This window comes from Notolepis coatsorum (assembly GCF_963971535.1).
Source record: "Notolepis coatsorum genome assembly, chromosome: 4".
Classification (NCBI taxonomy): Eukaryota; Metazoa; Chordata; class Actinopteri; order Aulopiformes; family Paralepididae; genus Notolepis; species Notolepis coatsorum.
Genome location: NC_140168.1, coordinates 201,413,202 through 201,438,208, shown reverse-complemented (window position 1 = coordinate 201,438,208; position 25,007 = coordinate 201,413,202). Strand labels below are relative to the sequence as shown.

The following is a 25,007-nucleotide window of genomic DNA, read 5'->3' as shown; positions in this document are numbered from 1 at the left end:
GCCTAGTTCCCAACAGTCAGGAAATACACTCTAAATACAACTCCAAAACGTTCCTATAAACATTATTATTTACCACATGGAGAAATTTAAACATTTTCGTTTTCTAAGCAGATATATCCTCTGAATTTTTTTTTGACAAACCACTGCTGCACAGTGATTTCATCACCTCAAAAACCCTGTTGTTTTTTGAAAAGCAAGGCTTTTGACTTCCGGTATGAGAGCAGACAGGTAACACACGTGCGATAGAGCTCCTGGTCAAATGAGCGAAAAAACGGATAAAAAAAGGCCCGAAAAGTGATTAAAAATGAAAATGCACACGAGAAGTAAGGAAGAGACAACGATTGTGAAGGAAAGAGAAATGGAGAACACACGAGAAGAGGTGAATTTGAAGAAACAGAGTCCCCGAAGCGAAGCCGAGAAGAGACAGGCGGAAGAAGGGGAAGGTCCCACTGAGGCAGACACGGGAATGCCAGGATGGGCCGTGGTCATGCAGGCCGGGATATTGGAGAACATAACAGCGGCGATAAAACTGAACACGGACACGATAAGGAATGATATTGGGAAGCTACGGGAGGAATTGAGGAAGGAACAGGAGGACTTCAGAGGTGAAATGAATACAGAACTCAAAAGGGTGGAGGAGAAGATGGCGGAACAGGACAGAAACGTAACCGAGTTACAGACTAGGACGGCACAAGCGGAGGAATGGAACACAGAGATACACGAGGTATTAACATGTGCGATTCAGAAACAAGAACAGATGGAGACAAAGATGTCGGACATGGAGGGGAGGTCACGGAGAAATAACATCAGAATATGGGGATTGAAAGAAGGAGTCGAAGGGGAATCGGTGACCCATTATGTAGAAAAGCTTATCAAGGAGCAATTGAAGGAGACGGGACTGGAAAAAATGGAGATTCAGAGGGCCCACAGGGGGCGTTGGCTCCGAGACCGAAACCGGACAGACCTCCGAGAGCGGTGATTATTAACTTTCTGAGATTTGAGATTAAGGAATTGATACTCAGAACCGCGTGGACCAAGAAGATTGAAATCGAAGGGAAAAGACTATCGTTTGATCACGATTACTCGACAGCGGTAGCAATAACACGCAGGTCCTACGCGGGACTGAAGAGAACTCTGAAAGAAAACGGAATGAGATTCCAATCACCCATGACCTCGCTAAGGATTCACTGGGAGGAAGGGACGGTGACGTACGCGACGGCACGAGAGGCGGCGCAGGAGATGAGACGACGGGGGATGCAGATGGCGGAGGACGGAGAAGGAAGGAGACAGGAGGACCAGACGCGGAGCCTGCAGCAGAGATTGGAGGGGGCACGCAGATGGACCAGAGTAGGAGACCGAAACCAGGGAGAGGAGGGAGGAGAGAGGAGAAGGCAGAGGTGAAACGTGACAGACCGAGGGCGGAGACGGATGAGGAGGCCAGAGACGGAGAAGGAGGGGAGAGGAGGCGGGAGGAGGCGAACGGATGAGTACACGCACAAGAGATTGAAAAAACTATCCAAATAGAGACAAAATATAGAAACTGAAATAACATATGCATAAACACACATTCCCAGGTAGAGGCAGGATATAGAAATGAACATAACGTATACATGGACACATAATACACATGCTGATGGAGGAAATAAATGGAAATATAACTAGGTATGATAGACGAGACACAGAACATACTGAAACAAATACATAGACACACGCTGCGAGTAACACAGTTGGAAGGGATTAAGGGGATAAATGGACATCACATAGAAAATAGAGGGGAGGAAAAGAAAGTAAAAAGGGGTACACAGGAGACACCACACACGGGTTTGGGAGGAAGGAGGGGCATTGAAACATATGAGACACATTGAGAGGGACCTAGGAAAAGAGGGTCTTTGGTCAGAAGGAAGGACAGAGCGCTTTTGACCAGGAGCTCGACACCAAAAGAAAAACAGTAAGAAAGCTGGACAAATATGACGAGCGATTGGGGGTAAGGGTTTCAAACCCCCAAGCCGTCAGGAGGGGGCCTCTCGCTAGGAGAGAAATTACCCCTCACCCACCAGCAGGGGACAGGGGGGGACACAGGGACCCCCCGAACACCTTGGGAGCACTTTATGTAAAGTTTATGTTTTTTTATTTATGTTAATCATTATATGTATTCGGTGAAGAGAGCGGAGGCTCCAACCGGAGGGGGGAATGAATGTGACATGGGGGGGACTGACAGACGAAAGAAGAAGAAAGATGACAATGGTTAAAGGTATAAAAATGATGTCGTTAAACGTTAATGGAATGAATAAGGCGATAAAGAGGAGCAAAGTGATGTTGAAATGTAAAAAAAAGTTAGATGGAAGTGATTTTTCTGCAGGAGACACATTTGGTAGCACAGGATCATGAGAAACTGAAGAGATTTGGATATGAAAATGCATACTATAGTTCCTTTAAACGGAACCCGAGGAGAGGAGTAATCACGTTAATCAAAAACACAGTCAAATTTGAATTGATCAAGGAAGTAAGAGACAAGGAGGGAAGGTTTGTTCTGGTGAAGGGGAAAATGGAGGGCCAAATGGTTACGTTAGTGAATGTTTATGCACCCCCAGAGAGTGAGAGGGATTTATATGAGACCATTTTTGATATGATAGTGATGGAACTAGAAGGGATATTGATATGCGCGGGAGATTTTAACGTAGTACTGAATCACGACCTAGACACCACGAGTACTAGAAAAGGACGAGCACCCATCAGTAGATATATGAATATTCAGATGACGGAAATGGGAATTACAGATGTTTGGAGGGGGATGCACGCCATGGACAGGGAATACACACATTACTCACACCCGCACGTGACATATGCGAGAATAGATTACTTTTTGATGACGACGGGGGACAGTTACAGGGTACGGGAGAGCAGAATAGGAGTAGCGGACATATCGGATCACAGTGCCATATATCTGACAGTAGATCTAGAAGGGAGACGGAGGAACACGATCTGGAGACTAAATGTAGGAATATTAAATAACAAGGGGGTGGTGAGTCAGATCAAGGAGGAGATAGCCAGATATAAGGAAGAAAATGACAACGGGGCGGTAGATCCGAACATTCTATGGGACACACTGAAGGTGGTGATAAGGGGGAAATTGATGGAGAAGACAGCAATGCTGAAGAAGGCCAGAACGGAGACATATCACAATCTGATAGGGAAGCTGAAGAAGCTAGAGGGGAGACACCAGATATCAAAAGAACAGGAAACGCTCGGAGAAATCAAAGAAGTAAAGGCCAGGATAAATAGGGAATTATTGACGGAAATAGAAAAGAAAGCGAGGTTCATGAAACAAACATACTATGAAGGGGGACCAAAAGCGACCAGACTGTTGGCTAGGAGAATTACTGTAGGACGCAACAGAAGTTGAACACGATACACACGATAAGGGATACAAAGACTAATGAAATATTGAGGGACCCAGCTGAAATAGAGAGGACATTTAGAGAATACTATGAGAAATTATACACACAGCCAAAAGCAGCGGGAGAAGAGGAAATAGAAACATATCTGGAGAAGCTAGAGTTACCATCGATAGGGAAAGAACAGAATGAAGAATTAAATAAAATAATTACGGAACAAGAACTGGAAGAGGCAATTAGTAGAGCTAAAAACAACAAGTCTCCGGGGAGCGACGGATTCCCATCGGAATTCTACAAGACATTTAGAACTGAATTAGCACCCATGTTAGGGGCGGCGTTCAGACACACGATGGAAGAGGGAAAAATGCCCCCCTCGTGGAAGGAAGCCATAATCACCACGATACCGAAGGAAGGGAAGGATAGGGAATTATGTAGTAGTTTCAGACCTGTGTCCATACTCAACGTGGATTACAAGATGTATACATCGATAATATCAAAGAGATTTGAGACGTTTATGCCAGACATTATAGATGAAGATCAAACTGGATTTATTAAAGGGAGACAGACACAGGACAACGTGAGAAAGACATTACACATAGTAGAGGAGATACAAAAACAAGGGGGTAGCGCGGTACTGATTAGCCTAGATGCAGAAAAAGCATTCGACAGTGTGAGCTGGACATTTTTATATAAAACATTGATGAGGTTCGGACTGAACGGGAGGGCGATGAAGATGATCAAGGCGCTATATCAAGAACCGACAGCGAGGGTTAAGGTGAATGGCAGCTTGACGGATAGAATCAGATTAGAGAGGGCTACCAGACAGGGATGTTGTCTCTCACCGACGCTCTTCGCCGTTTTCATAGAACCACTGGCACAACTGATCAGACAGACCGAGGACATTAAGGGAGTAAGGATAAAGGGAACGGAATATAAACTAGGCCTATTTGCAGACGACGTGATAGTATACATGAGGCAACCAGGCAAGAGCTTCCCGGCACTGATGGATCTACTGAAGGAATATGGCCACTACTCAGGATACAAACTAAACGTGACAAAGACACAGACCTTAGCATGGAACTATACCCCAACGACGGAAATTAGAGAACAGTACGGGATAAGATGGGACATGGACAAGATTAAATACTTAGGGGTGAACATCACGAGAGGGGTGGAGAAACTGTTTGAGGCGAACTATACACAGATAAATCAGAACATCAAGAGAGACTTAGAGAGATGGACAGTAATGCCCTTGGACTTCAATTCAAGAATAGAGGTCATTAAAATGAACATACTATCAAGGTTACTGTACCTATTCCAGTCACTACCGATACAAATACCACAGAATCAATTCAGGGAGTGGGACAGACTGATATCGAGATTCATATGGGCGGGGAGAAGACCACGGGTCAGATATAAAACACTACAACTACCAAAGGAAGAGGGAGGGATGGCAGTACCCAGCCTACAAGATTATTACTATGCAACACAACTGAGAGCAGTGACGTGCTGGTGTAACGACAGATATGAGGCAAGATGGAAAGACATTGAAAAAGAAGGGGAGGGATACAAGGTACAAGCTCTGGTGGGAGATAGGGAACTATTTAAAGAAAAAGAGGGACTATTAGATCCAATCACCAAATGCACCTTGACCATATGGAACAGAGTAGTAAAAACACACAAATTGGAGAAGCAGTCAGGGGTCCTGAGATGGGTAGCACATGACAAGAGATTCAAACCAGGGAGGTTAGACCATGGATTCAGAAGGTGGGAGAGGGGGGGAGCAACAGCGATATGCAAAATGATAGAGAAGGGGGAAATGCAAACACTACAAAAATTAAAGGAGAAATTTGGACTAGAAAACAAGGACCACTTCAGATATCTACAGATTAGAGATTACTATAATAAAGAAATAAGAGGGGACAAGGAAGAAGAACAGAATGGAATAATTAGGATGATAGTAAGGGCATACGAAGGAGGGAAAGGAAGGGTAATATCAGCACTGTACCGGGCTATAATGACCAGCAAGGGACACACGACCGATTATATAAGGGAGAAATGGGAGAGAGAACTAGAGATGGGAATAACAGGGAAGGAATGGGGGAACATATGCAAGGTGCAACATTCAACAACAGGATCGAGGATATGGAAAGAATTTGGATGGAAAAACATAATCAGATTCTTTATAACCCCAGAGCTGAAGGGAAAATATGCACCAACACAAAGAGCATGCTGGAGGATGTGTGGGAAGGAGGGGGCAAATCACACGCACATATTCTGGGGATGTCAGAAGCTGAAGGGATATTGGGAGGAGATAGGGGAGGCAATGTTCAGAATATTAGGATACGGGTTACCACAAACAGGACTGGTGCTTTACTTAGGAGACCTGACACACGAGGGAATACAAGGGGGGGACAAATATTTAATAAAGATAATGTTGATAGCGGCCAGAAAAGCAATAACGAGACTGTGGTACAAGGAAGACCCACCGACAATAGCACAATGGGTAGGAATAGTGGAAGAAATACAGGATATGGAGAGGATAACACACATGCTGAGGTTACAGGAAGAGAAATTTGGGGAAAGATGGGGAAAGTGGGAGGATTATAAAGGGAACGAAAGCGACATCACAGAGGAAGAACCAAATGCAACACAAGAGGGCGAAGGGTAAAGGAGGAAAGAAGTTCAAGGAGGGTCTCTGAACCCATGTCACACACCTATGCTTTAGTTAGTATTTTCTATTTTTTTGGGGTATTACAATTGTTTTATGTTTTTATACTTTATTATTTATGTCTGTTTAACAGTGTTATATTAATATTCAGGGATGATGTGGTTTGTGTATGGGTGAATCAAAAGGCAAAGTGAAAGTTAATAAAAAAAAAAAAAAAGAAAAAAGAAAAAGGACGAAGGATAAGGGAAGAAAGAAGCTCAAGGAGGGTCTCTGGACCCATATCACACATGCATGCCTTAGTCAGTATTTAATATCTTTGAGTAGGAATTATATTTTTATACCTGTTTAAGGGAGGTACACAATCAACCTTTGTATTAAGTACCTGGAAAACAACTGTAGTGGAACCAGACAACGAACCATGATACCCATGTAACCATTGATGTGCACTGCTTTTTTTGTTTTTATTGTGTTGTTAGTTTTTTTTTTTTTTTTTTAAGTGCTGTTTGTCTATAAATGTTAATAAAAATGTAAGTTTAAAAAAAAAGACAAGCAGGGCTTTTGGGGTGATAAAATCACTGCGCCCAGGCAGCAGTGGTTTGGCTAAAAACATTTCAGAGTATATATCTGCTTAGAAAACTAAAATGTCTAATTCTTTATATTTTTTTTTATTTTTCCACTTGGTAAATACACAGGTCACAACATGTTTACAGGAAGGTTTTGGAGTGTATTTCGTGACTGTTGGGAACTACTGTAGGCTACACTGGCACACCTACAGTACTTCCAGTGAATTACGCTAAAATAGATTAACGGTGCGGCTGTTCCCTAAGCCTAATGCCTGCACGGAGAAGAAAAGGGTATGTATCTGCTTGTCTAACTCCAGGGTAGATGACAAATAAGCAAATTTCCCAAAAAGTTGGCATTTTCCTTCAACATACAATTGACAATATAAACATTCTAAATGTACCCAAGTTTATTTCCTCTTGCAATGTTCACTAATTCGATAACTGACAGGAAATACACTTGGGTCCAAACTGTTACCTAGCAACAGAATACCAGTGAAACCGGCTATAGTTATATATATTCAGACCTCACCTAAGTACAAAACATTTATAGAAACACCAGCTGCCGATATCAGGACAAAATGAAGCTACATGATAATGTTGATTATAATGTAGCTATTAGTCTAAATGTAGTGTGACAAAAAAAAAGAGATTTGAAATGAATTATTTGTATTAGACTGTTCGGCCAACACGGTTTAATAGAACACATTTCCTCACTATATTCTTAGTTTGCAAAATGCATGAATTGTCAGTTGGATTCATTTAAAGTTGACATTGATGTATAGGTGTGGTAGCCGAATGGACAGAGAAGCAGCAGGCAGGACCATCCACACTGGGATCATCTGGACACGTCTATGCCAAATACAACGCCGTTCGGTTTCCGGGTTCCTCTGATTGGCCACTAAGCCCACGTGAACGCGTGCTAGCACGACCCCCTTATCGCCCACTGCCACGCTGTGAAGCGGAAGAGCCAGCGGGGCGACGCGAGGCAGTGGTTTCTCCCCGGCTCCGTGCGCCGCTGACTCGGTCCAGCTCCAGCAGCAGCGGCCGTCTTCTCTCCGAGGCGGCTCGTTCTTATTAATCCCCCATTGTTCAGGTCGACATGGTCGCACAAACACCCGTTGGAGGAGTAGTGGGGGAGAAATGAATGAATGAATGAATGAAAACTTTATTTAACAGATTGCAGAATGGGTGCAATACACACAATTGTTAAGGGGATGCAGACCAGAGAAAGACGTTTGTCTTGTTTACATCAGGGTCCCCCATTTTCAATTCATATTGACATTTATGACATACACAACATACATGACATTAACATGTCTGACGAGCACAGAGTTGCCAGTCGATAATTCTTGCTATTTAAAAATATTCCTCTTCTTCTCCCCCACTACTCCTCCAACGGGTGTTTGTGCGACCATGTCAACCTGAACAATGGGGGATTAATAAGAACGAGCCGCCTCAGAAGAAGACGGCCGCTGCTGCTGGAGCTGGACCGAGTCAGCGGCGCACGGAGCCGGGGAGAAACCACCGCCTCGCGTCGCCCCGCTGGCTCTTCCGCTTCACAGCGCGGCAGTGGGCGATAAGGGGGGCGTGCTAGCACGCGTTCACGTGGACTTAGTGGCCAATCAGAGGAACCCGGAAACCGAACGGCGTTGTATTTGGCATAGACGCCATCTGGACAGGGGAACTTACTTCAACAACTACTCTCCAGTTGCCGTTGAACTCAATGGCCAACAGAATGGACCTCAGATCTCAAACCCCACCCTCTTTTCTTGATCCTCCAATCACAACTGTTGCTTTCCTTGACACAACGGGTTGTAATTGGAGGATCAAGAAAAGAGGGCCGGTTTGAGATGAGTCAATTGACTGTGGTTGTAGGTTACCGTGCAGATCTCACTGGATGAATGTAACTGAAGCAGTCAACCTCCCCATGATAAAGCGAAGGTCAAAGGTTAAAAGTAGGGATGTTCGACATTGGCTTGTTTACCGATATCCGATATACCGATATTGTCCAACTATTAATTTCCGATACCGATATCAACCGATACCGATATATACGGGGTTTCCCCCCCCCAAAAAAACGGAATAATTTCAGGTAATTAACATTATACATGTCTTGTCGTGGAATTAACACAACATTATGCATACTTTTGACTATAAATAAAATAAGAATTTGTTCTTACTTGCTTGCCTAGGTAAATAAAGGTTAAATAAATGTAAAAAATAAAATTATTATTATTATTATTTTTTAAACCAATGCCGATAATTTCCGAAATTACATTTCAATGCCAATATCGGCAGATAATATCGGACATCCCTAGTTAAAAGCTCTTACGATGTCTGGCTGCAGGTTGGCGATGGAGGGCACGTTGAAGACGCTCTGGATGAGCTCCGGCGGGCAGGCCTGGCCCAGCCACAGGAACAGGAAGTGGCCGTTCTCCAGCAGGAACATGCCACTCTCTGCCAGGCGCTCCTCGGAGCAGCGCACGGGGGTCGGCATCGCCTCGCTGTCCACGTCCACGTCGTGCTGGAGAGAGGAGAGAGGGGAGGGACTGAGCTGTTGGTGGATCAACGGTGTTCCTAGGGGTATCTGCTAGTAGGAGAGATCACTCGGATGAAAATTCATACAGTAACTCCTTCATTTACTTGACAACTGGCCCCTCCTAGTGAACTGATTGGTTGGTTTGATCTTTGTCAACCAATACTGTCTATGGTGATACACATACGTCTGTTCAAGACTTAGTCCTGCATGTTCAACAAATGCGCATGTTGGTGTGAATTTATGTGTGCCATTATTACTACCAACTGTAATAATTGTGGAATATTACTATAATGAGCTGTATGTGTATGAACCTAGCATCACACCTGTACTTTATACGTGTCAATAAACTACTACTACTACTACTACTACTACTACGCTTTTCTTCCTGCTGAATGAGTCACTCCCTGAAGAATGCTATAAGCATATCTCTGGTCACTAGATCTGGTCTCTCTGGTCAGCACTAATAATAATAATAATAATAATAATAATAATAATAATAATAATAATAATAATAATAATAATAATAATAATAACTTCATTTATAGCGCCTTTCAGAAGACCCAAGGTCGCTTTACATAGGGGGGGGGGGGGGGGGGGGAGATGACAAATTAACAAACATAGTGGACAGACACAACATATACATATAGATCTAGATCTGGTATCTCTGGTCACTAGATCTGGTCTCTCTGGTCAGCACTAGATCTGGTCTCTCTGGTCAGCACTAGATCTGGTCTCTGGTCAGCACTAGATCTGGTCTCTCTGGTCAGCACTAGATCTGGTCTCTCTGGTCAGCACTAGATCTGGTCTCTCTGGTCAGCACTAGATCTGGTCTCTCTGGTCAGCACTAGATCTGGTCTCTGGTCAGCACTAGATCTGGTCTCTCTGGGCAGCACTAGATCTGGTCTCTCTGGTCAGCACTAGATCTGGTCTCTCTGGTCAGCACTAGATCTGGTCTCTGGTCAGCACTAGATCTGGTCTCTCTGGTCAGCACTAGATCTGGTCTCTGGTCAGCACTAGATCTGGTCTCTCTGGTCAGCACTATATCTGGTCTCTCTGGGCAGCACTAGATCTGGTCTCTGGTTACTAGATCTGGTCTCTCTGGTCAGCACTAGATCTGGTCTCTGGTCACTAGATCTGGTTTCTCTGGTCACTAGATCTGGTCTCTCTGGTCACTAGATCTGGTCTATCTGGTCAGCACTAGATCTGGTATCTCTGGTAAGCACTAGATCTGGTCTCTCTGGTCAGCACTAGATCTGGTCTATCTGGTCAGCACTAGATCTGGTCTCTCTGGTCAGCACTAGATCTGGTCTCTGGTCACTAGATCTGGTCTCTCTGGTCAGCACTAGATCTGGTCTCTCTGGTCAGCACTATATCTGGTCTCTCTGGTCAGCACTAGATCTGGTCTCTCTGGTCACTAGATCTGGTCTCTCTGGTCAGCACTAGATCTGGTCTCTGGTCAGCACTATATCTGGTCTCTCTGGTCAGCACTAGATCTGGTCTCTCTGGTCACTAGATCTGGTATCTCTGGTAAGCACTAGATCTGGTCTCTCTGGTCAGCACTAGATCTGGTCTCTCTGGTCAGCACTATATCTGGTCTATCTGGTCAGCACTAGGTCTGGTCTCTCTGGTCACTAGATCTGGTCTCTCTGGTCAGCACTAGATCTGGTCTCTCTGGTCAGCACTAGGTCTGGTCTCTCTGGTCACTAGATCTGGTCTCTCTGGTCAGCACTAGATCTGGTCTCTCTGGTCAGCACTAGATCTGGTCTCTCTGCTCAGCACTAGAGCTGGTCTCTCTGGTCACTAGATCTGGTCTCTCTGGTCAGCACTAGATCTGGTCTCTCTGCTCAGCACTAGAGCTGGTCTCTCTGGTAAGCACTAGATTTAAAATAGCATGCCGTCACCGTTTTAAAATAATGGCGTTAAAGTCACTTTGGAAAACAATGTTGTTGCCTAAGTCATCTCTTCATGAAGCTGGCCACCTCTGATACAATCGCCTACATCCTTAATTAAAAAGATCATGCGGTTCCTACCCAGTTGTGAAATGATTAATACATATCATAATATTCTATATTTGGCTCAGTTTATTCAGTTATTCTCAAAGACTGACTCAAGCCATTATTTTAAGAAGGTGACGTGATGTGAGGAACACAATTTAACATATTCTCAGGGGTGTAAAGTACTTGAGTAATTGTACTTCGTTAAAATCCCCACTGTTTTGGGGGATTTGTACTTTACTCTAGTATTATTAGGTTTGTATACTTGTACTCAATTTCAGAGAAATTAAATTACATTTCAAATGCAGACCTACAAAGTACAAATTTCGCAGGTCGAACAATTTTTATTCGTATATTTGTTTCTCTGGCCAAACTAACGTTAACATTATTAATCCTGCGGCCGCACTTTATTTAAAAACAGCCAATCAAATCCCCATTAATGGAAAATTAACCCGCCCATACCCATGCTGATTGGTCCTTGTGCAAGACTAGAAAGCGGGGATCTTTGATTAAACACCTGCTATCAGAAGAATAGACAGTTAGAGTGACAAGCTACAGAAGATGGCCACAAACGATAGTACGAGTGATGAAGAGGACGAAACGGAACATTTCATTGGTCCGGAATAAAAAATTTTTTTTAACTTTTTAGTAGCCTACTTAAGTACATTTAAAAAGTAGAAACTTTCTGACTTTTACTTGAGTACGATTTTGAGACGGTACTCATACTTTCACTTAAGTATAATTTCTGGGTACTTTTTACACCCCCCTGCATATTTGTATATTAAATTAACTAATGGATTAGTGGATAACATCCTGTGAGAAAGGCTTTCTGCAGCCCTATGAGAGTGATATGATGGCAGGCCCTCACCAGGGGCATGAGGCGCGGGTAGAGGAGCAGCTGTGAGTCCTCCACCCCCATGGCCAGGACCGCCAGCCTGAGGTGGGCCCTTTCGTCTGTGGAGAGCTCCGTGCTGCCGACCAGCGGAGCCGTCTTCATCAGGCTGTTCATGTAGACTGGGAACACCTTCATGGCGTCAGGGAGGATCAGCTGGAAGGAGAGGAAGACGATTACACAGTTCTCATAACCCTCCTAGTTACACACAGTCCTCATAACCCTCCTAGTTACACACAGTCCTCACATCACTCCTAGTTACACACAGTCCTCACATCACTCCTAGTTACACACAGTCCTCACATCACTCCTAGTTACACACAGTCCTCCTATCCCTCCTAGTTACACACAGTCCTCATATCCCTCCTAGTTACACACAGTCCTCATATCCCTCCTAGTTACACACAGTCCTCATATCCCTCCTAGTTACACACAGTCCTCATATCCCTCCTAGTTACACATACAGTCCTCATATCCCTCCTAGTTACACATACACAGTCCTCATATCCCTCCTAGTTACACATACACAGTCCTCACATCCCTCCTAGTTACACATACACAGTCCTCACATCCCTCCTAGTTACACATAGTCATCATATCCCTCCTAGTTACACACAGTCCTCACATCACTCCTAGTTACACACAGTCCTCCTATCCCTCCTAGTTACACACAGTCCTCATATCCCTCCTAGTTACACACAGTCCTCATATCCCTCCTAGTTACACACAGTCCTCATATCCCTCCTAGTTACACAGTCCTCATATCCCTCCTAGTTACACACAGTCCTCATATCCCTCCTAGTTACACACAGTCCTCATATCACTCCTAGTTACACACAGTCCTCATATCCCTCCTAGTTACACACAGTCCTCATATCCCTCCTAGTTACACACAGTCCTCATATCCCTCCTAGTTACACATACAGTCCTCATATCCCTCCTAGTTACACATACAGTCCTCATATCCCTCCTAGTTACACATACACACAGTCCTCATATCCCTCCTAGTTACACATACACAGTCCTCACATCCCTCCTAGTTACACATAGTCCTCACATCCCTCCTAGTTACACATACACAGTCCTCATATCCCTCCTAGTTACACATACACACCATCCTCATATCACTCCTAGTGACACATAACAGTCCTCATATCACTCCTAGTTACACACACAGTCCTCATATCCCTCCTAGTTACACATACACAGTCCTCATATCCCTCCTAGTTACACACACAGTCCTCATAACCCTCCTAGTTACACACACAGTCCTCATAACCCTCCTAGTGACACACACACACACACAGTCCTCATATGCCTCCTACAGTAGTTACACATACACAGTCCGCATAACCCTCCTAGTTACACACACAGAGTCCCCCACACATGCATTTCATCAGAGAGGTCAGAGCACAGTGCAGCGCCCCTGAAGCAGTTTTGGGATTCAGTGTCTTGCTCAAGAGAACTTTGACCACCCTTTAGTCACCAGCTCACAGCTGGAATACACCCTCCCGTCAGTGGCGGGGATCGAACCGGCAACCTTTTTTGCTACACAACATGAACCCTTGAGACGAAGATCTGGAGCTGTTTTAAGTTTTCAGGTGAGCTACAGTATATGTTGTCAAACGTTTGTTATCTAGAAGCGGTGAGTTGGAGTGTTGTACACTTCCATGGTGCAGGACGGCAGAGTGATGTATCACCTTTACACTCCAAGAGAGCTGGGCAGGACGTACGACGGCAGATACAGTCCAGAGAGAAATGTCAAAACGGACTTATATGGTTCTTTGTCCCCAGGGTTAATAACATTGATTTATGTGTTTTTCTATACAGTGAGTACATTATATATCCAGCTACACAGACTGTACACAGTCCCACCTGTTAGAAGCCCTTCCAAGTCTCATAGCAACATAATATGCACCAGGCCTCTCTATTGGGGAGGACAATAAGCCAGCACAGACATCCTTTTTGGAGGCGTGATTAGCTGTGCTCTCTCTCTCTCTCTAGGTTCTATGGAGGCCTCCTTCCCTGGTGCTGCTGTACTGACCTGGCTGGCAGCAGATGGACTGGCACAGTTCTTCCTGTAGCAGGCCAGCATGTGGGCCGTCTGGTTGACCAGGATCTCCCTCACGTTCTTCAGAGGCTGGTTCAACATGGCACGGTAGGCTGCAGGGAACACCACACCATTAGTGGAGGGAGGGAGGGTGGGTGGGGTCAACAGACAGAGGGAGAGTGTGGATGGGTGAAAACAGAGGGTGGAGAGAGAGAGGGAGAGAGACAGAAAGAGAGGGGGGGAGAGACAAAGATAGGGAGGGAGAGACAGAAAGAGAGGGGGGAGAGACAGAGAGAGGGGGAGAGACAGAAAGAGGGTGGATAGACAGAGAGACAGAAAGAGAGGGGGGGAGAGACAGAAAGAGAGGGGGGATACAGAAAGAGAGGGGGGGAGAGACAAATATAGGGAGGGAGAGACAGAAAGAGAGGGGGGAGAGGCAGAGAGAGGGGGAGAGGCAGAGAGAGGGGGAGACAGAAATAGGGGGGATAGACAGAGACAGAAAGAGAGGGGGGAGAGACAGAAAGAGGGGGGATAGACAGAGAGACAGAAAGAGAGGGGGGGAGAGACAGAAAGAGAGGGGGGAGACAGAAAGAGAGAGGGGGGAGAGAGAAACAGAGTAACAGAGAGACAGAAAGAAGGGGGGAGAGAAATGGAAAGAGGGAAATGCAGAAAGAGGGGGGGAGACAGAAAGAGAGGGGGGAGAGAGAAAGAGAGGGGGGAAAAGAGAAACAGTAACAGAGACAGAAAGAGGGAGAGGGAGAGGGAGAGAGAGACAGAAAAACAGTGACAGAAAGAGGCGGAGAAAGTGGGAGAGAGATACATGGAGAGAGAGGGAGAGACGGACAGAGGAAGACGTAGGAGAGATGGAAGTCGAGAGTGTGGGGGGGGGGGCAGTAGAAATGTAGCCGTACTAAAAGCGTGGAGACGTTTGCTAAATCCAGGTCACCTTAAGTGGCTTGGTGTCATGTACCATGTAACTTTATGGGAGACATGTGGTCCTTATTATTAAAGAGTTATTCCTCTTCGACTCAGAAGGTGATCTGCATGTGTAGATGATTATCAATGATGGATGAGGTGCATTCGACACAAGGTCAAAATGGGAATAGGAGACAGACTAGACTGGCTTATGATGAGAACCCTGAATTACAGCAGAGTATGAAGGCCTCTTGAAGTAATAGTCTGGTTTAAAACAAAAAGGCCATATGATGTTTGAGGTTTCTTGTGGGTTAAATACAATAAAAGCTCATAACCAGTTTTGTTTAAATTCTTAAGAGTTAGGTGAAACTGAGAATGAGGTTTACTTTTTGTTTTACGGGTCTTCCCGTCTACGAGGACGTAAGGGAAGTACTTTTTATTTATGTTGATTTTCTTGAGCTGGAACTTGAGTTGTGCTTCAGGAAGGGAACTTTCTTTGTAGCTGTGACAGAGTGGGTCTGTCACTGACGCCGGGGCAGCACGCACGCACACATACACACAACATTTCACTCATCGCATACATTCATACATAATCAAACATGCATACATATCCATTAATCTAAGCATACATGCATTTATACATACATTCATATGTCCATTCATACATATATTTATTTATTGTGTTGTGTATATGTATTTATTTATTGGGTTGTGTATATGTATTTATTTATTGGGGTTGGGTATATGTATTGGTATGGGAGGTTGTTTTTATAAAATATGTGTAGGAAACGGCAATCCATTTGATGTGTAGCACCTGTTTAGTCTTGTGTTAATTAATTATGTGTGGCACCTGTGGAGGGGGAGGAGTGCAGGTGTCATGAGGGCTGCGTGCCCAAGGTTCTGGGTCCTTGCCCTGCACCAGTTACACTGAAGGTGACTGAGGGAAGTGCCGTATGTGTATTGTTAGTCTGTTTGTCTCTGTGGTGGTGCTTCACCAGATAACGGTTGCAAAGTGGGTAACTAGGGAAGCGCCACCCAGTAAGTGTTTTGTCTATCAGATGCCGTTATTGTGGAACGCATCTGATAAGACTGCAGAGGTAGGGTATAGTTTAGTTATTTATTTAGATTAAGTCATTTGTTTATGTAATGTCACCTCTGCACTTGGAAGGCTGGGAAATAAAAACAACACCAAGACCATTTTTCCGACTACGCCATCGTTTGTGTGACTTTGGAGGGGAGAGGAGAAGGACCCCGTCACAGTAGCAGATTGTATTCATCAAGCTCGGGAGAGAAGACGGAATACTTTGTTTACTGAGCTGTATGATAATGTCACCAAACAGTTGATCACTGCAACGCCGGTATGTTTGGTGTCTTATGTACACATTAGGCCGGGTGTACATGGCACTCGTGCATGACACGAAAATAAAAGAAAATCCAAGTGTCCAAGTGAATGCATTGTGCGAATATAATATACTGTACATATAATGATTGATTGATTATTAATAATATTTGTTTGTTGTATGTACCTTTCATACAAGAATGGCAGCTTAAAAAAAATATTGATAATTTTATTTCCGTGTCATGCACACAAAGTGCTCAACCCTCATGGGTTTATAAGAGACCAAAGATACTGTTGCAGTGTTCCATTATCACACATTACATCATGTCATTACATAAATACAGATTACAGCTCAGTCTTAAACAAAGTATTCTGCTTCTCTCAAGCTTGACAAATAAAATCTGCTACCCTGAAACTTAAGTTGTTCATATTCATGCTGCTCAAGAAAATCAACATAAATCGAGGATATTTTACTAAAAAGTACCGGTACTTCCCTTACATCCTCGTAAACAGGACAGTAAAACAGAAAATTTACCTCATTCTCAGTTGCACCTCTTAACCCTTTCACAACCGCCTGTAGTGTGATAGTAAAGGGTTAACCTTATGTAGTGTGGTAGTGAACGGGTTAACCTGATGTTGTGTGGCAGTGACAGGGTTAACCTTCTGTATTGTCGCAGTGCAAGGGTTAACCGTTTTGTAGTGCGGCAGTGAATGGGTTAAACGCCAAACAAGTGTGGTGGTGGCATTAAAGCTGCCGCTCTCTAGGGCTGGTGATAATGTCCCTGACCACTTATCCTGCAACCCACATGGCGCCCCCTGCAGGCAGGGGGATACAAGTCTGAAAGCCACTGTGATGAAGCAGAAATGGTTTATAAAGAAATAAAGAAATAAAGTCTCACCTGATTTGGCAAAGAAGTTGACGAGGGAGTCGGTCTCGCAGCTCTTGTAGAGCTCAGACAGCTGAGAGCTGCAGTTCAGACTGAGGTTGTGGATACGCAGACGCCGTTGGCCACCGGTGGTCGTGTACAGCAAGGCACACTGGGAGATGGGAGCACAGGTCAGTCCAAGACGCTCGCTATAGGGGGGTGTAGTGGTTACGCCATTGCCGTTTTTCGTGTTCCACCCTCTGTTCCAACGCAATGTATTTCCCCATTGCCCATTTCTAAATCGTCTCGTTTAAAACAAATAAAGCATTAACATTTGCATGGTGTACCTTTCTGTGCTTATTCATCCACAATCTATAACTCAACATGAAAATATTCGCAATTAATCATAAAAAAAACCCGCCAAATTGTATTTCAACCAAAAATGCTTAAACAATTATGTTAGTGATAGAAGGGAACCAATTTTGTGCAAAAATGGAAAGCTTTTCCATGTCCATGCGGCAGAATTGTTACAATAGCCGATAATCCATTTTCCCAATGATAAATCCCTATACGGGTGGAACAACCAGTGACGTCAGACTACACCTCCCTATAGGGATAACCACCGTATCTCCATAACCAATAATGCTTTCTCACTAGTCAGAAATGAGCCTGGGAACTGTTAGCTTTGCAGATCAGGCTAGTTAACAACAACATATAATCCTGTGAAACATCATTTGACCTCTCAGCCCACATGCAGTTTTAACGGACAGCGTTACTGCTAAACAAGAAAGCATTCCCGGATTTATAATCCATGTAAATGATGATTTATTTGTTATGCGTTTTGAAATTTCTTCTGTCAAAAAAAGAACTATGTTTTTAACGTATTCCCGTAATGCCGGTGTGTGTGTGTATGTGTATGTATATGTATATATGTACAGTGTGTGTGTGTATGTATAATGTATTTGTGTGTATGTATATATGTACGTGTGTGTGTGTATGTGTGTGTGTGTATTTGTGTATGTGTGTGTATGCATGTGTGTGTGTGTGTGTATGTATGTATCTGTGTGTATGTATGTATGTATGTATGTATGTATGTATGTATGTATGTATGTATGTATGTATGTATGTATGTATGTATGTATGTATGTATGTATGTATGTATGTATGTATGTATGTATGTATGTATGTATGTATGTATGTATGTATGTATGTATGTGTGCGTGTGCGTGTGTATGTATGTATGTACAGTAGCTGCGTGTGTGTATGTGTGTGCCTCTCTCTGTCGCTCTCTCTCTCACCTGTATCAGAGCTCCTGCCTCCTCGCTGAGCGTGCGTGCGTGTGTGTGTGTGTGTGTGTGTGTGTGTGTGTGTGTGTGTGTGTGTGTGTGTGTGTGTGTGTGTGGCTGTGTGTGTCTGTGTGTGTGTGTGTGTGTGTGTGTGTGTGTGTGTCTCTCTCTGTCTCACCTGTATCAGAGCTCCTGCCTCCTCGCTGAGCGTGCGTGCGTGCGTGTGTGTGTGTGTGTGTGTGTGTGTGTCTGTGTGTGTGTGTGTGTGTGTGTGTGTGTGTCTGTGTGTGTGTCTCTCTCTGTCTCACCTGTATCAGAGCTCCCGCCTCCTCGCTGAGTGTGTCGTCGTGTTTGAACTCCACGGTGACGGCCTTGTCACAGTCCACCGCTGCCATCTCCACGTCCGTGGTGTTGTTCATGTGGACGGCCCCGAAGAAGTCTGTCGCTCGGAAGCCTGGCGGAGGACAGAGAGGGGACAGAGAGGAGAGAGAGAGGACAGAGAGGAGAGGACAGAGAGAGGAGGACAGAGAGAGGAGGACAGAGAGAGGACAGGGAGGAGAGTTCAGAGAGGAGGACAGAGAGAGGACAGAGAGGGGGAGGACAGAGAGAGGAGGACAGAGAGGAGAGTTCAGAGAGGGGGAGGACATAGAGAGAGGACAGAGAGGAGAGGACAGAGAGGGGAGGACAGAGAGGGGACAGAGAGGAGAGAGAGAGGACAGAGAGGAGAGGACAGAGAGAGGAGGACAGAGAGAGGACAGAGAGAGGACAGGGAGGAGAGTTCAGAGAGGAGGACAGAGAGAGGACAGAGAGGGGGAGGACAGAGAGAGGAGGACAGAGAGAGGACAGAGAGAGGACAGGGAGGAGAGTTCAGAGAGGAGGACAGAGAGAGGACAGAGAGGGGGAGGACAGAGAGAGGAGGACAGAGAGAGGACAGAGAGAGGACAGGGAGGAGAGTTCAGAGAGGAGGACAGAGAGAGGACAGAGAGGGGGAGGACAGAGAGAGGAGGACAGAGAGGAGAGTTCAGAGAGGGGGAGGACATAGAGAGAGGACAGAGAGGAGAGGACAGAGAGGGGAGGACAGATAGGAGAGTTCAGAAAGGAGGACAGAGAGGAGAGGACAGAGAGAGGACAGGGAGGAGAGTTCAGAGAGGGGGAGGACATAGAGAGATGACAGAAAGGAGAGGACAGAGAGAGGACAGGGAGGAGAGTTCAGAGAGGGGGACAGAGAGGAGAGGACAGAGAGAGGACAGGGAGGAGAGTTCAGAGAGGGGGAGGACATAGAGAGAGGACAGAGAGAGAGGACAGAGAGGAGAGGACAGAGAGAGGACAGAGAGAGGACAGAGGGAGGACAGGGAGGAGAGTTCAGAGAGGGGGAGGACATAGAGAGAGGACAGAGAGGAGAGGACAGAGAGGAGAGGACAGAGAGAGTTCAGAGAGGGGGAGGACATAGAGAGAGGACAGAGAGGAGAGAGAGGAGAGAGAGAGGACAGGGAGGAGAGTTCAGAGAGGGAGAGGACATAGAGAGAGGACAGAGAGGAGAGGACAGAGAAAGGACAGAGAGGAGAGAGAGAGGTCAGGGAGGATAGTTCAGAGAGGGGGAGGACATATAGAGAGGACAGAGAGGAGAGGACAGAGAGAGGACAGAGAGGATAGAGATAGGACAGAGAGGAGAGGACAGAGAGGAGGACATAAAGGGGGGGAGAGAGAGGAAGACAGAGAGGGGAGGGGAGGGGAGGACAGAGAGAGGACAGAGAGGAGATGACAGAGAGGGGAGGGGAGAAGAGAGAGAGGACAGCGAGGGGGGAAGAGAGAGGAGGACAGAGAGGGGAGGGGAGAGAGAGAGGAGGCCAGATAACAGAGAGGTGAGGGGAGGAGAGAGAGAAGACAGAGAGGGGGGAGAGAGGAGGACAGAGAGGGGAGGGGAGGACAGAGGGGACAGAGAGGGGAGGAAAGAGAGAGGAGGACATATAACAGAGAGGGGAGGGGAGAGAGAGAGAGGAGGACAGAGAGAGGACAGAGAAGAGAGGACAGAGAGAGGAGGGGAGAGAGGACAGAGAGAAGAGGAGAGAGAGAGGACAGAGAGGGGAGGGGAGGAGAGAGAGAGGAGGACAGAGGGGAGAGGAGGAGAGAGAGGACAGATAGGGAAGGGGAGAGAGAGGAGGACAAAGGGGAGATGAGGAGAGAGAGAGGAGGACAGAGAGAGGAGAGGAGGAGGAGAGAGAGAGGAGGACAGAGATAGGACAGAGAGGGGAGGGGAGGAGAGAGGAGGACAGATAGGGGAGAGGAGGAGAGAGAGAGGAGGACAGAGATAGGACAGAGAGGAGAAGACAGAGAGGGGAGGGGAGGAGAGAGAGAGGACAGAGAGGGGAGGACAGAGGGGAGATGGGAGGACAGATGGAGGAGGATGGAGGGGGGAAGACAGAGGGAGGACGGAGAGGGGAGGACAGAAAGAGGACAGAGAGGAGGACACACTGTGAATTCATCTGTCCAGACGCAACTTTTCTGTGTACTTTGTAACTATCACACAGTGTGGAGAGTAAGGAGAGATGGCTCTCCAGTGCTCAAATACACTTACTGACTGTACTTAATAATTTACTTAAAGGTGATATAGATAACATTCAACCACTAGATGTCGCACTAGAGCACCAGCATGTCACTTATCAGGTGCATTCCACGTGGGGAAATGGGAAGTAGGGAGGGGATACATGCACGCAACATGTATACAAAAACATTCATTTTGGACCCGCAAAACCTATTTAAATGCTAAATTAATTGCAAAAAATTGGGGGGGGGGGGGGGGAGAAACAATAAAAACTTTTATTTTTAAAACTCTGTGGGTGTATTATTCTTTTTTGTAAATGATTACATATAAATGTTATCTATAGCACCTTTAATTAATTATTAATATTTGTTATTGCTGATTTATGCTTTGTCATTTGTCAGAAACATTTCTATTTCATGTAATAAATAATAAAGATTGTGTGTCTTATCTTGCCGTATTAACACTTGTGACTAGTCAATGTATAGAAGTGCCACTAACAGGCTATATATCTAGGCAGTGAGGCAGGTCTGCTGTGCTGTACTGTACCTGTGCTGGTACGAACGCGCATGATGGCGTCAAAACCAATGGACTTCTCCACGTCTTTCCTCAGGTCGTTCAGGAAATGCTCGCCGTCCGTCTCTACCTGGATCAATCAAATCAATCAATCAATCAAATGTATTTATATAGCACATTTAAAGGCCAACTTGCAGGTTAAACCCTACTCTTCAGTTATGGGTAGTTTACATCATTCGTATCTCATTTCATTATTTATTTTTTTCCATTTGACGGCGGAAATGCCACTCAGAAAGGGTTAAAAAGGTCCATACAAGAATAACATGCACGGCGCAAATCAAAAAGCTTATCAGACGCTAGCAGGGCCGTGACGTCACTTCAGGCAACTTATGCCTTATGCCCGTCCGGGTCATAGTACTACTGGCTATATGGCTCTGGCTAACGTTACCCTGCTAACGTTAGCATTATGGCTACTGTCGTGAACCATTATAGATCGGGGCATGTAGAGGAGTTTGGAGAATGAGTAAAATGTGCAGGTCCTCTTCTCAGACCTGTGGGGCAAAGCACTGCATGCATCATGCCGGCTAGCAAGCTACACGTCGCGGCATGTTGATAGCCCAATAGTAGCCCACTCGGTGCATCACAGTCACGAAACGGGCTACCACGATAGCTATTAGCTAACTAACGTTAACCTTACAAGCTCAAACACCTTATAACTACTACTATTGTCGTGTCCATAAGTTCCCTGGCAGAATACTTGTGAGGACAAAGGTATACAAAGAGGAGAGAACCATTTTAAATCTGGCATTGTTAGGAGTTTCGAGAATGCTGGCTAACAAGCTAAGCTACGTTAGCTAACTTAGCTACTAACGTTATATACACAATATGTACAACGACGACACAATGACTTACATTATTACAAATATGGTAACGTGGTTGTGGCTTTTACAAATAGTGGTTAGCTTTAGAGATGAATGGCTATGATCACGGAGCAATAGTGTTAGGTGAAACAGAGGGGAGCATGTCTATGTTCCCCGGGTCCTATGTTCCCCGGGTTCTATGTTCCGCGCTTTGATTGATTGATTGATTGAACATTTTAGACCACCAGCCCTGATTCCAAACTCTAACCTTAACCAGTTCGAAAGAGGGCCTAAGCTTAACCATTCGAAACAAGGCGGACATTAATAATTAATAAAATAATAAAAATTAATAACATTTTAAATCTATTAATCAATCAAAGCGGGGAACATAGAACCCGGGGAACATAGGACCCGGGGAACATAGGGATGATCCCAAACAGAGACTAGCTCCTCGGCTAGTAGTAGCAAGGCTCTCTGCTTCCTGCCACTACCTGCCTGTGACTCTCAGAGCCCCTGCTACCCTGCACCTGATGTGACGTCATCATTAAGATGACACACGCACGCTATGAACCATGGATTAAAATATGCATGTGCGTGAGGTTGTGGTTTGGTCGACAAAATAAAATGCTAAAACTGGGTCAATTTCGATAATTTTTTTTCCCTCTTCATGAAAGTCAGCGTTGGCCTAGTCAGATTGTTTATTGAATAAAAATACAACCTGCAAGTTGGCCTTTAACCCTGTCACTGCCGCACTACAGTACCAAGCGGTTAACCCTTTCTCTGTGACAATACGCAGACGGTTAACCCTTTCACTGCCACACAACAGCAGGTTAACCATTTCACTGCCACACTACAGAAGGTTAACCCTAGTTTACTATCACACTAGGGTTAACCTTCTGTAGTGTGGCAGTGAAAGGGTTAAACGTGACACTTGTCAACCAAAGTGATCACAGAGATTACAATCAAGGCCCTTCTCAGGCCTCCTGTAAGATGACATGTGTCAACAAATGTACATGTCTGTTGAATTTATGCTGTGCCATTGTTACTGTAAAAATGTAATGATTGTGATGTTGTTGTTATTATTAATGAGACGTTGAGCTGTATGTGTGTGTCACGAATTTCCCCAAGGGGATTAATAAAGGAATATCTTATCTTATCTTATCTTAAGTCAGAAATACACAATTACATTCCTCCGCCACCGGGGGCAGTGTTGCCCCTGCTCCAGGGACAACATGGCCCCCGCGCCAGGGGGAGAACAAGACCCTGGCTAGTAATACATTTACCTTAATACAACAAGCAACTTAATCTAATAACCTCGACGTCAGCAGAGCTCATGGGCTCAAACAGCAGACTGGCCCGAAAAGTAAATCATCTTCGAGTTATTGAGACTAAAATGAATTAGGCTACATTATATGGTTTAAGGAGCTGTATAATAATATAGTTGGTATTAGTGATAATGTGCTGTACTTAACCGTGTGCTGCTGTACTTACTGTATATATACTGTATATATATATAGTATTGTTTCATCAGCCTCTGTGTTTTCCCACAGCCTGCCCCGTTCCTAGGGGACAGCGCTGCTATAATGGACCGTATTTGCTGTGCAAGCAGCGTTATTACATAGATGGAGTGAGCTGGTATTGGTCTATAAATACCTCTGGCTATGTCCATGAAGCTAGGACTTTATAATAGAACACCAACAGGAAACACTGCAACCTCACAAGTGGCTATGCTAATTGGGAACGTTGTGTTTTTAACAACACATAACGATGTGTTTTAACATAACATGTACATGTATGCCATAAAGTGGAAGCTTTTACAGAAAGAACATTATTTTGATCGTCAATGTACACGAGGCAATTAAAGTGTGTCTTTTCGCATTATCCCTCCTAGTTACACACATACACACAGTCCCCCACGCATATACATTTCATCAGGGAGGTCAGAGGTCAAGGTCGCCCGCAGTGCAGCGCCCCCTGGAGCAGTATTGGGGTTCAGTGCCTTGCTAAAGGGCACCTAGCCAGGATGGTGGACACCATCCTCATGTAATACCAGCCACCCATCAGTCACCAGCTCACAGTTACAATACACCCTCCTGTCGGGGATTGAACCCGCGACCTTTCGGTTACTGGCCGGCCTCTCTACCTGTAGGCCGTCCCGCCTCCTCTATAGATATAGACAGTGCCTCACATTAACATAAACACATGGATTTTTTTGCATGGGTGGACCCCAGTGGGAATCTAACCCCTAACCCTGGAAGTGTTAGTGCCATGCTCTACCCTTTACTGCCGTTATTGTATTTTACTGGCATTATTTATTATTCATACTTACTATGTACCACTGCTGCTAAAAGTTTTGCACTAAGTTCTCGTTTACCTCTATATTTACATTCACTCATACATTTTTGACCTATAGCACCTTTAATTAAAATATTTGTTATTGCTGATTTATGCTACTGTAGGGATGTCAGATATTATCGGCCTACCGATATTGGCATTCAAATGTAATATCGGAAATTATCGGTATCGGTTTCGTTATTTTTTGCATTTATTTAACCTTTATTTACCCAGGCAAGCAAGGCAAG

The 25,007-nt window shown here is 45.0% G+C and overlaps 1 protein-coding gene across 1 annotated transcript in view; it reads right to left on the bottom strand.

Annotated features, from left to right (window-relative positions):
- Nucleotides 1-25,007, bottom strand: part of sec24d (SEC24 homolog D, COPII coat complex component) — a 128,785-nt gene that overhangs the window by 6,286 nt on the left and 97,492 nt on the right. Inside the window, exons 16-21 of the mRNA XM_084311720.1 lie at nucleotides 21,599-21,695; nucleotides 18,819-18,964; nucleotides 17,258-17,396; nucleotides 14,099-14,217; nucleotides 12,031-12,210; nucleotides 8,962-9,153 (exon numbers count right to left, since the gene is read on the bottom strand). Of these exons, the coding sequence (XP_084167846.1) occupies nucleotides 8,962-9,153; nucleotides 12,031-12,210; nucleotides 14,099-14,217; nucleotides 17,258-17,396; nucleotides 18,819-18,964; nucleotides 21,599-21,695 (873 nt within the window). The remainder of the gene's footprint in view (nucleotides 1-8,961; nucleotides 9,154-12,030; nucleotides 12,211-14,098; nucleotides 14,218-17,257; nucleotides 17,397-18,818; nucleotides 18,965-21,598; nucleotides 21,696-25,007) is intronic.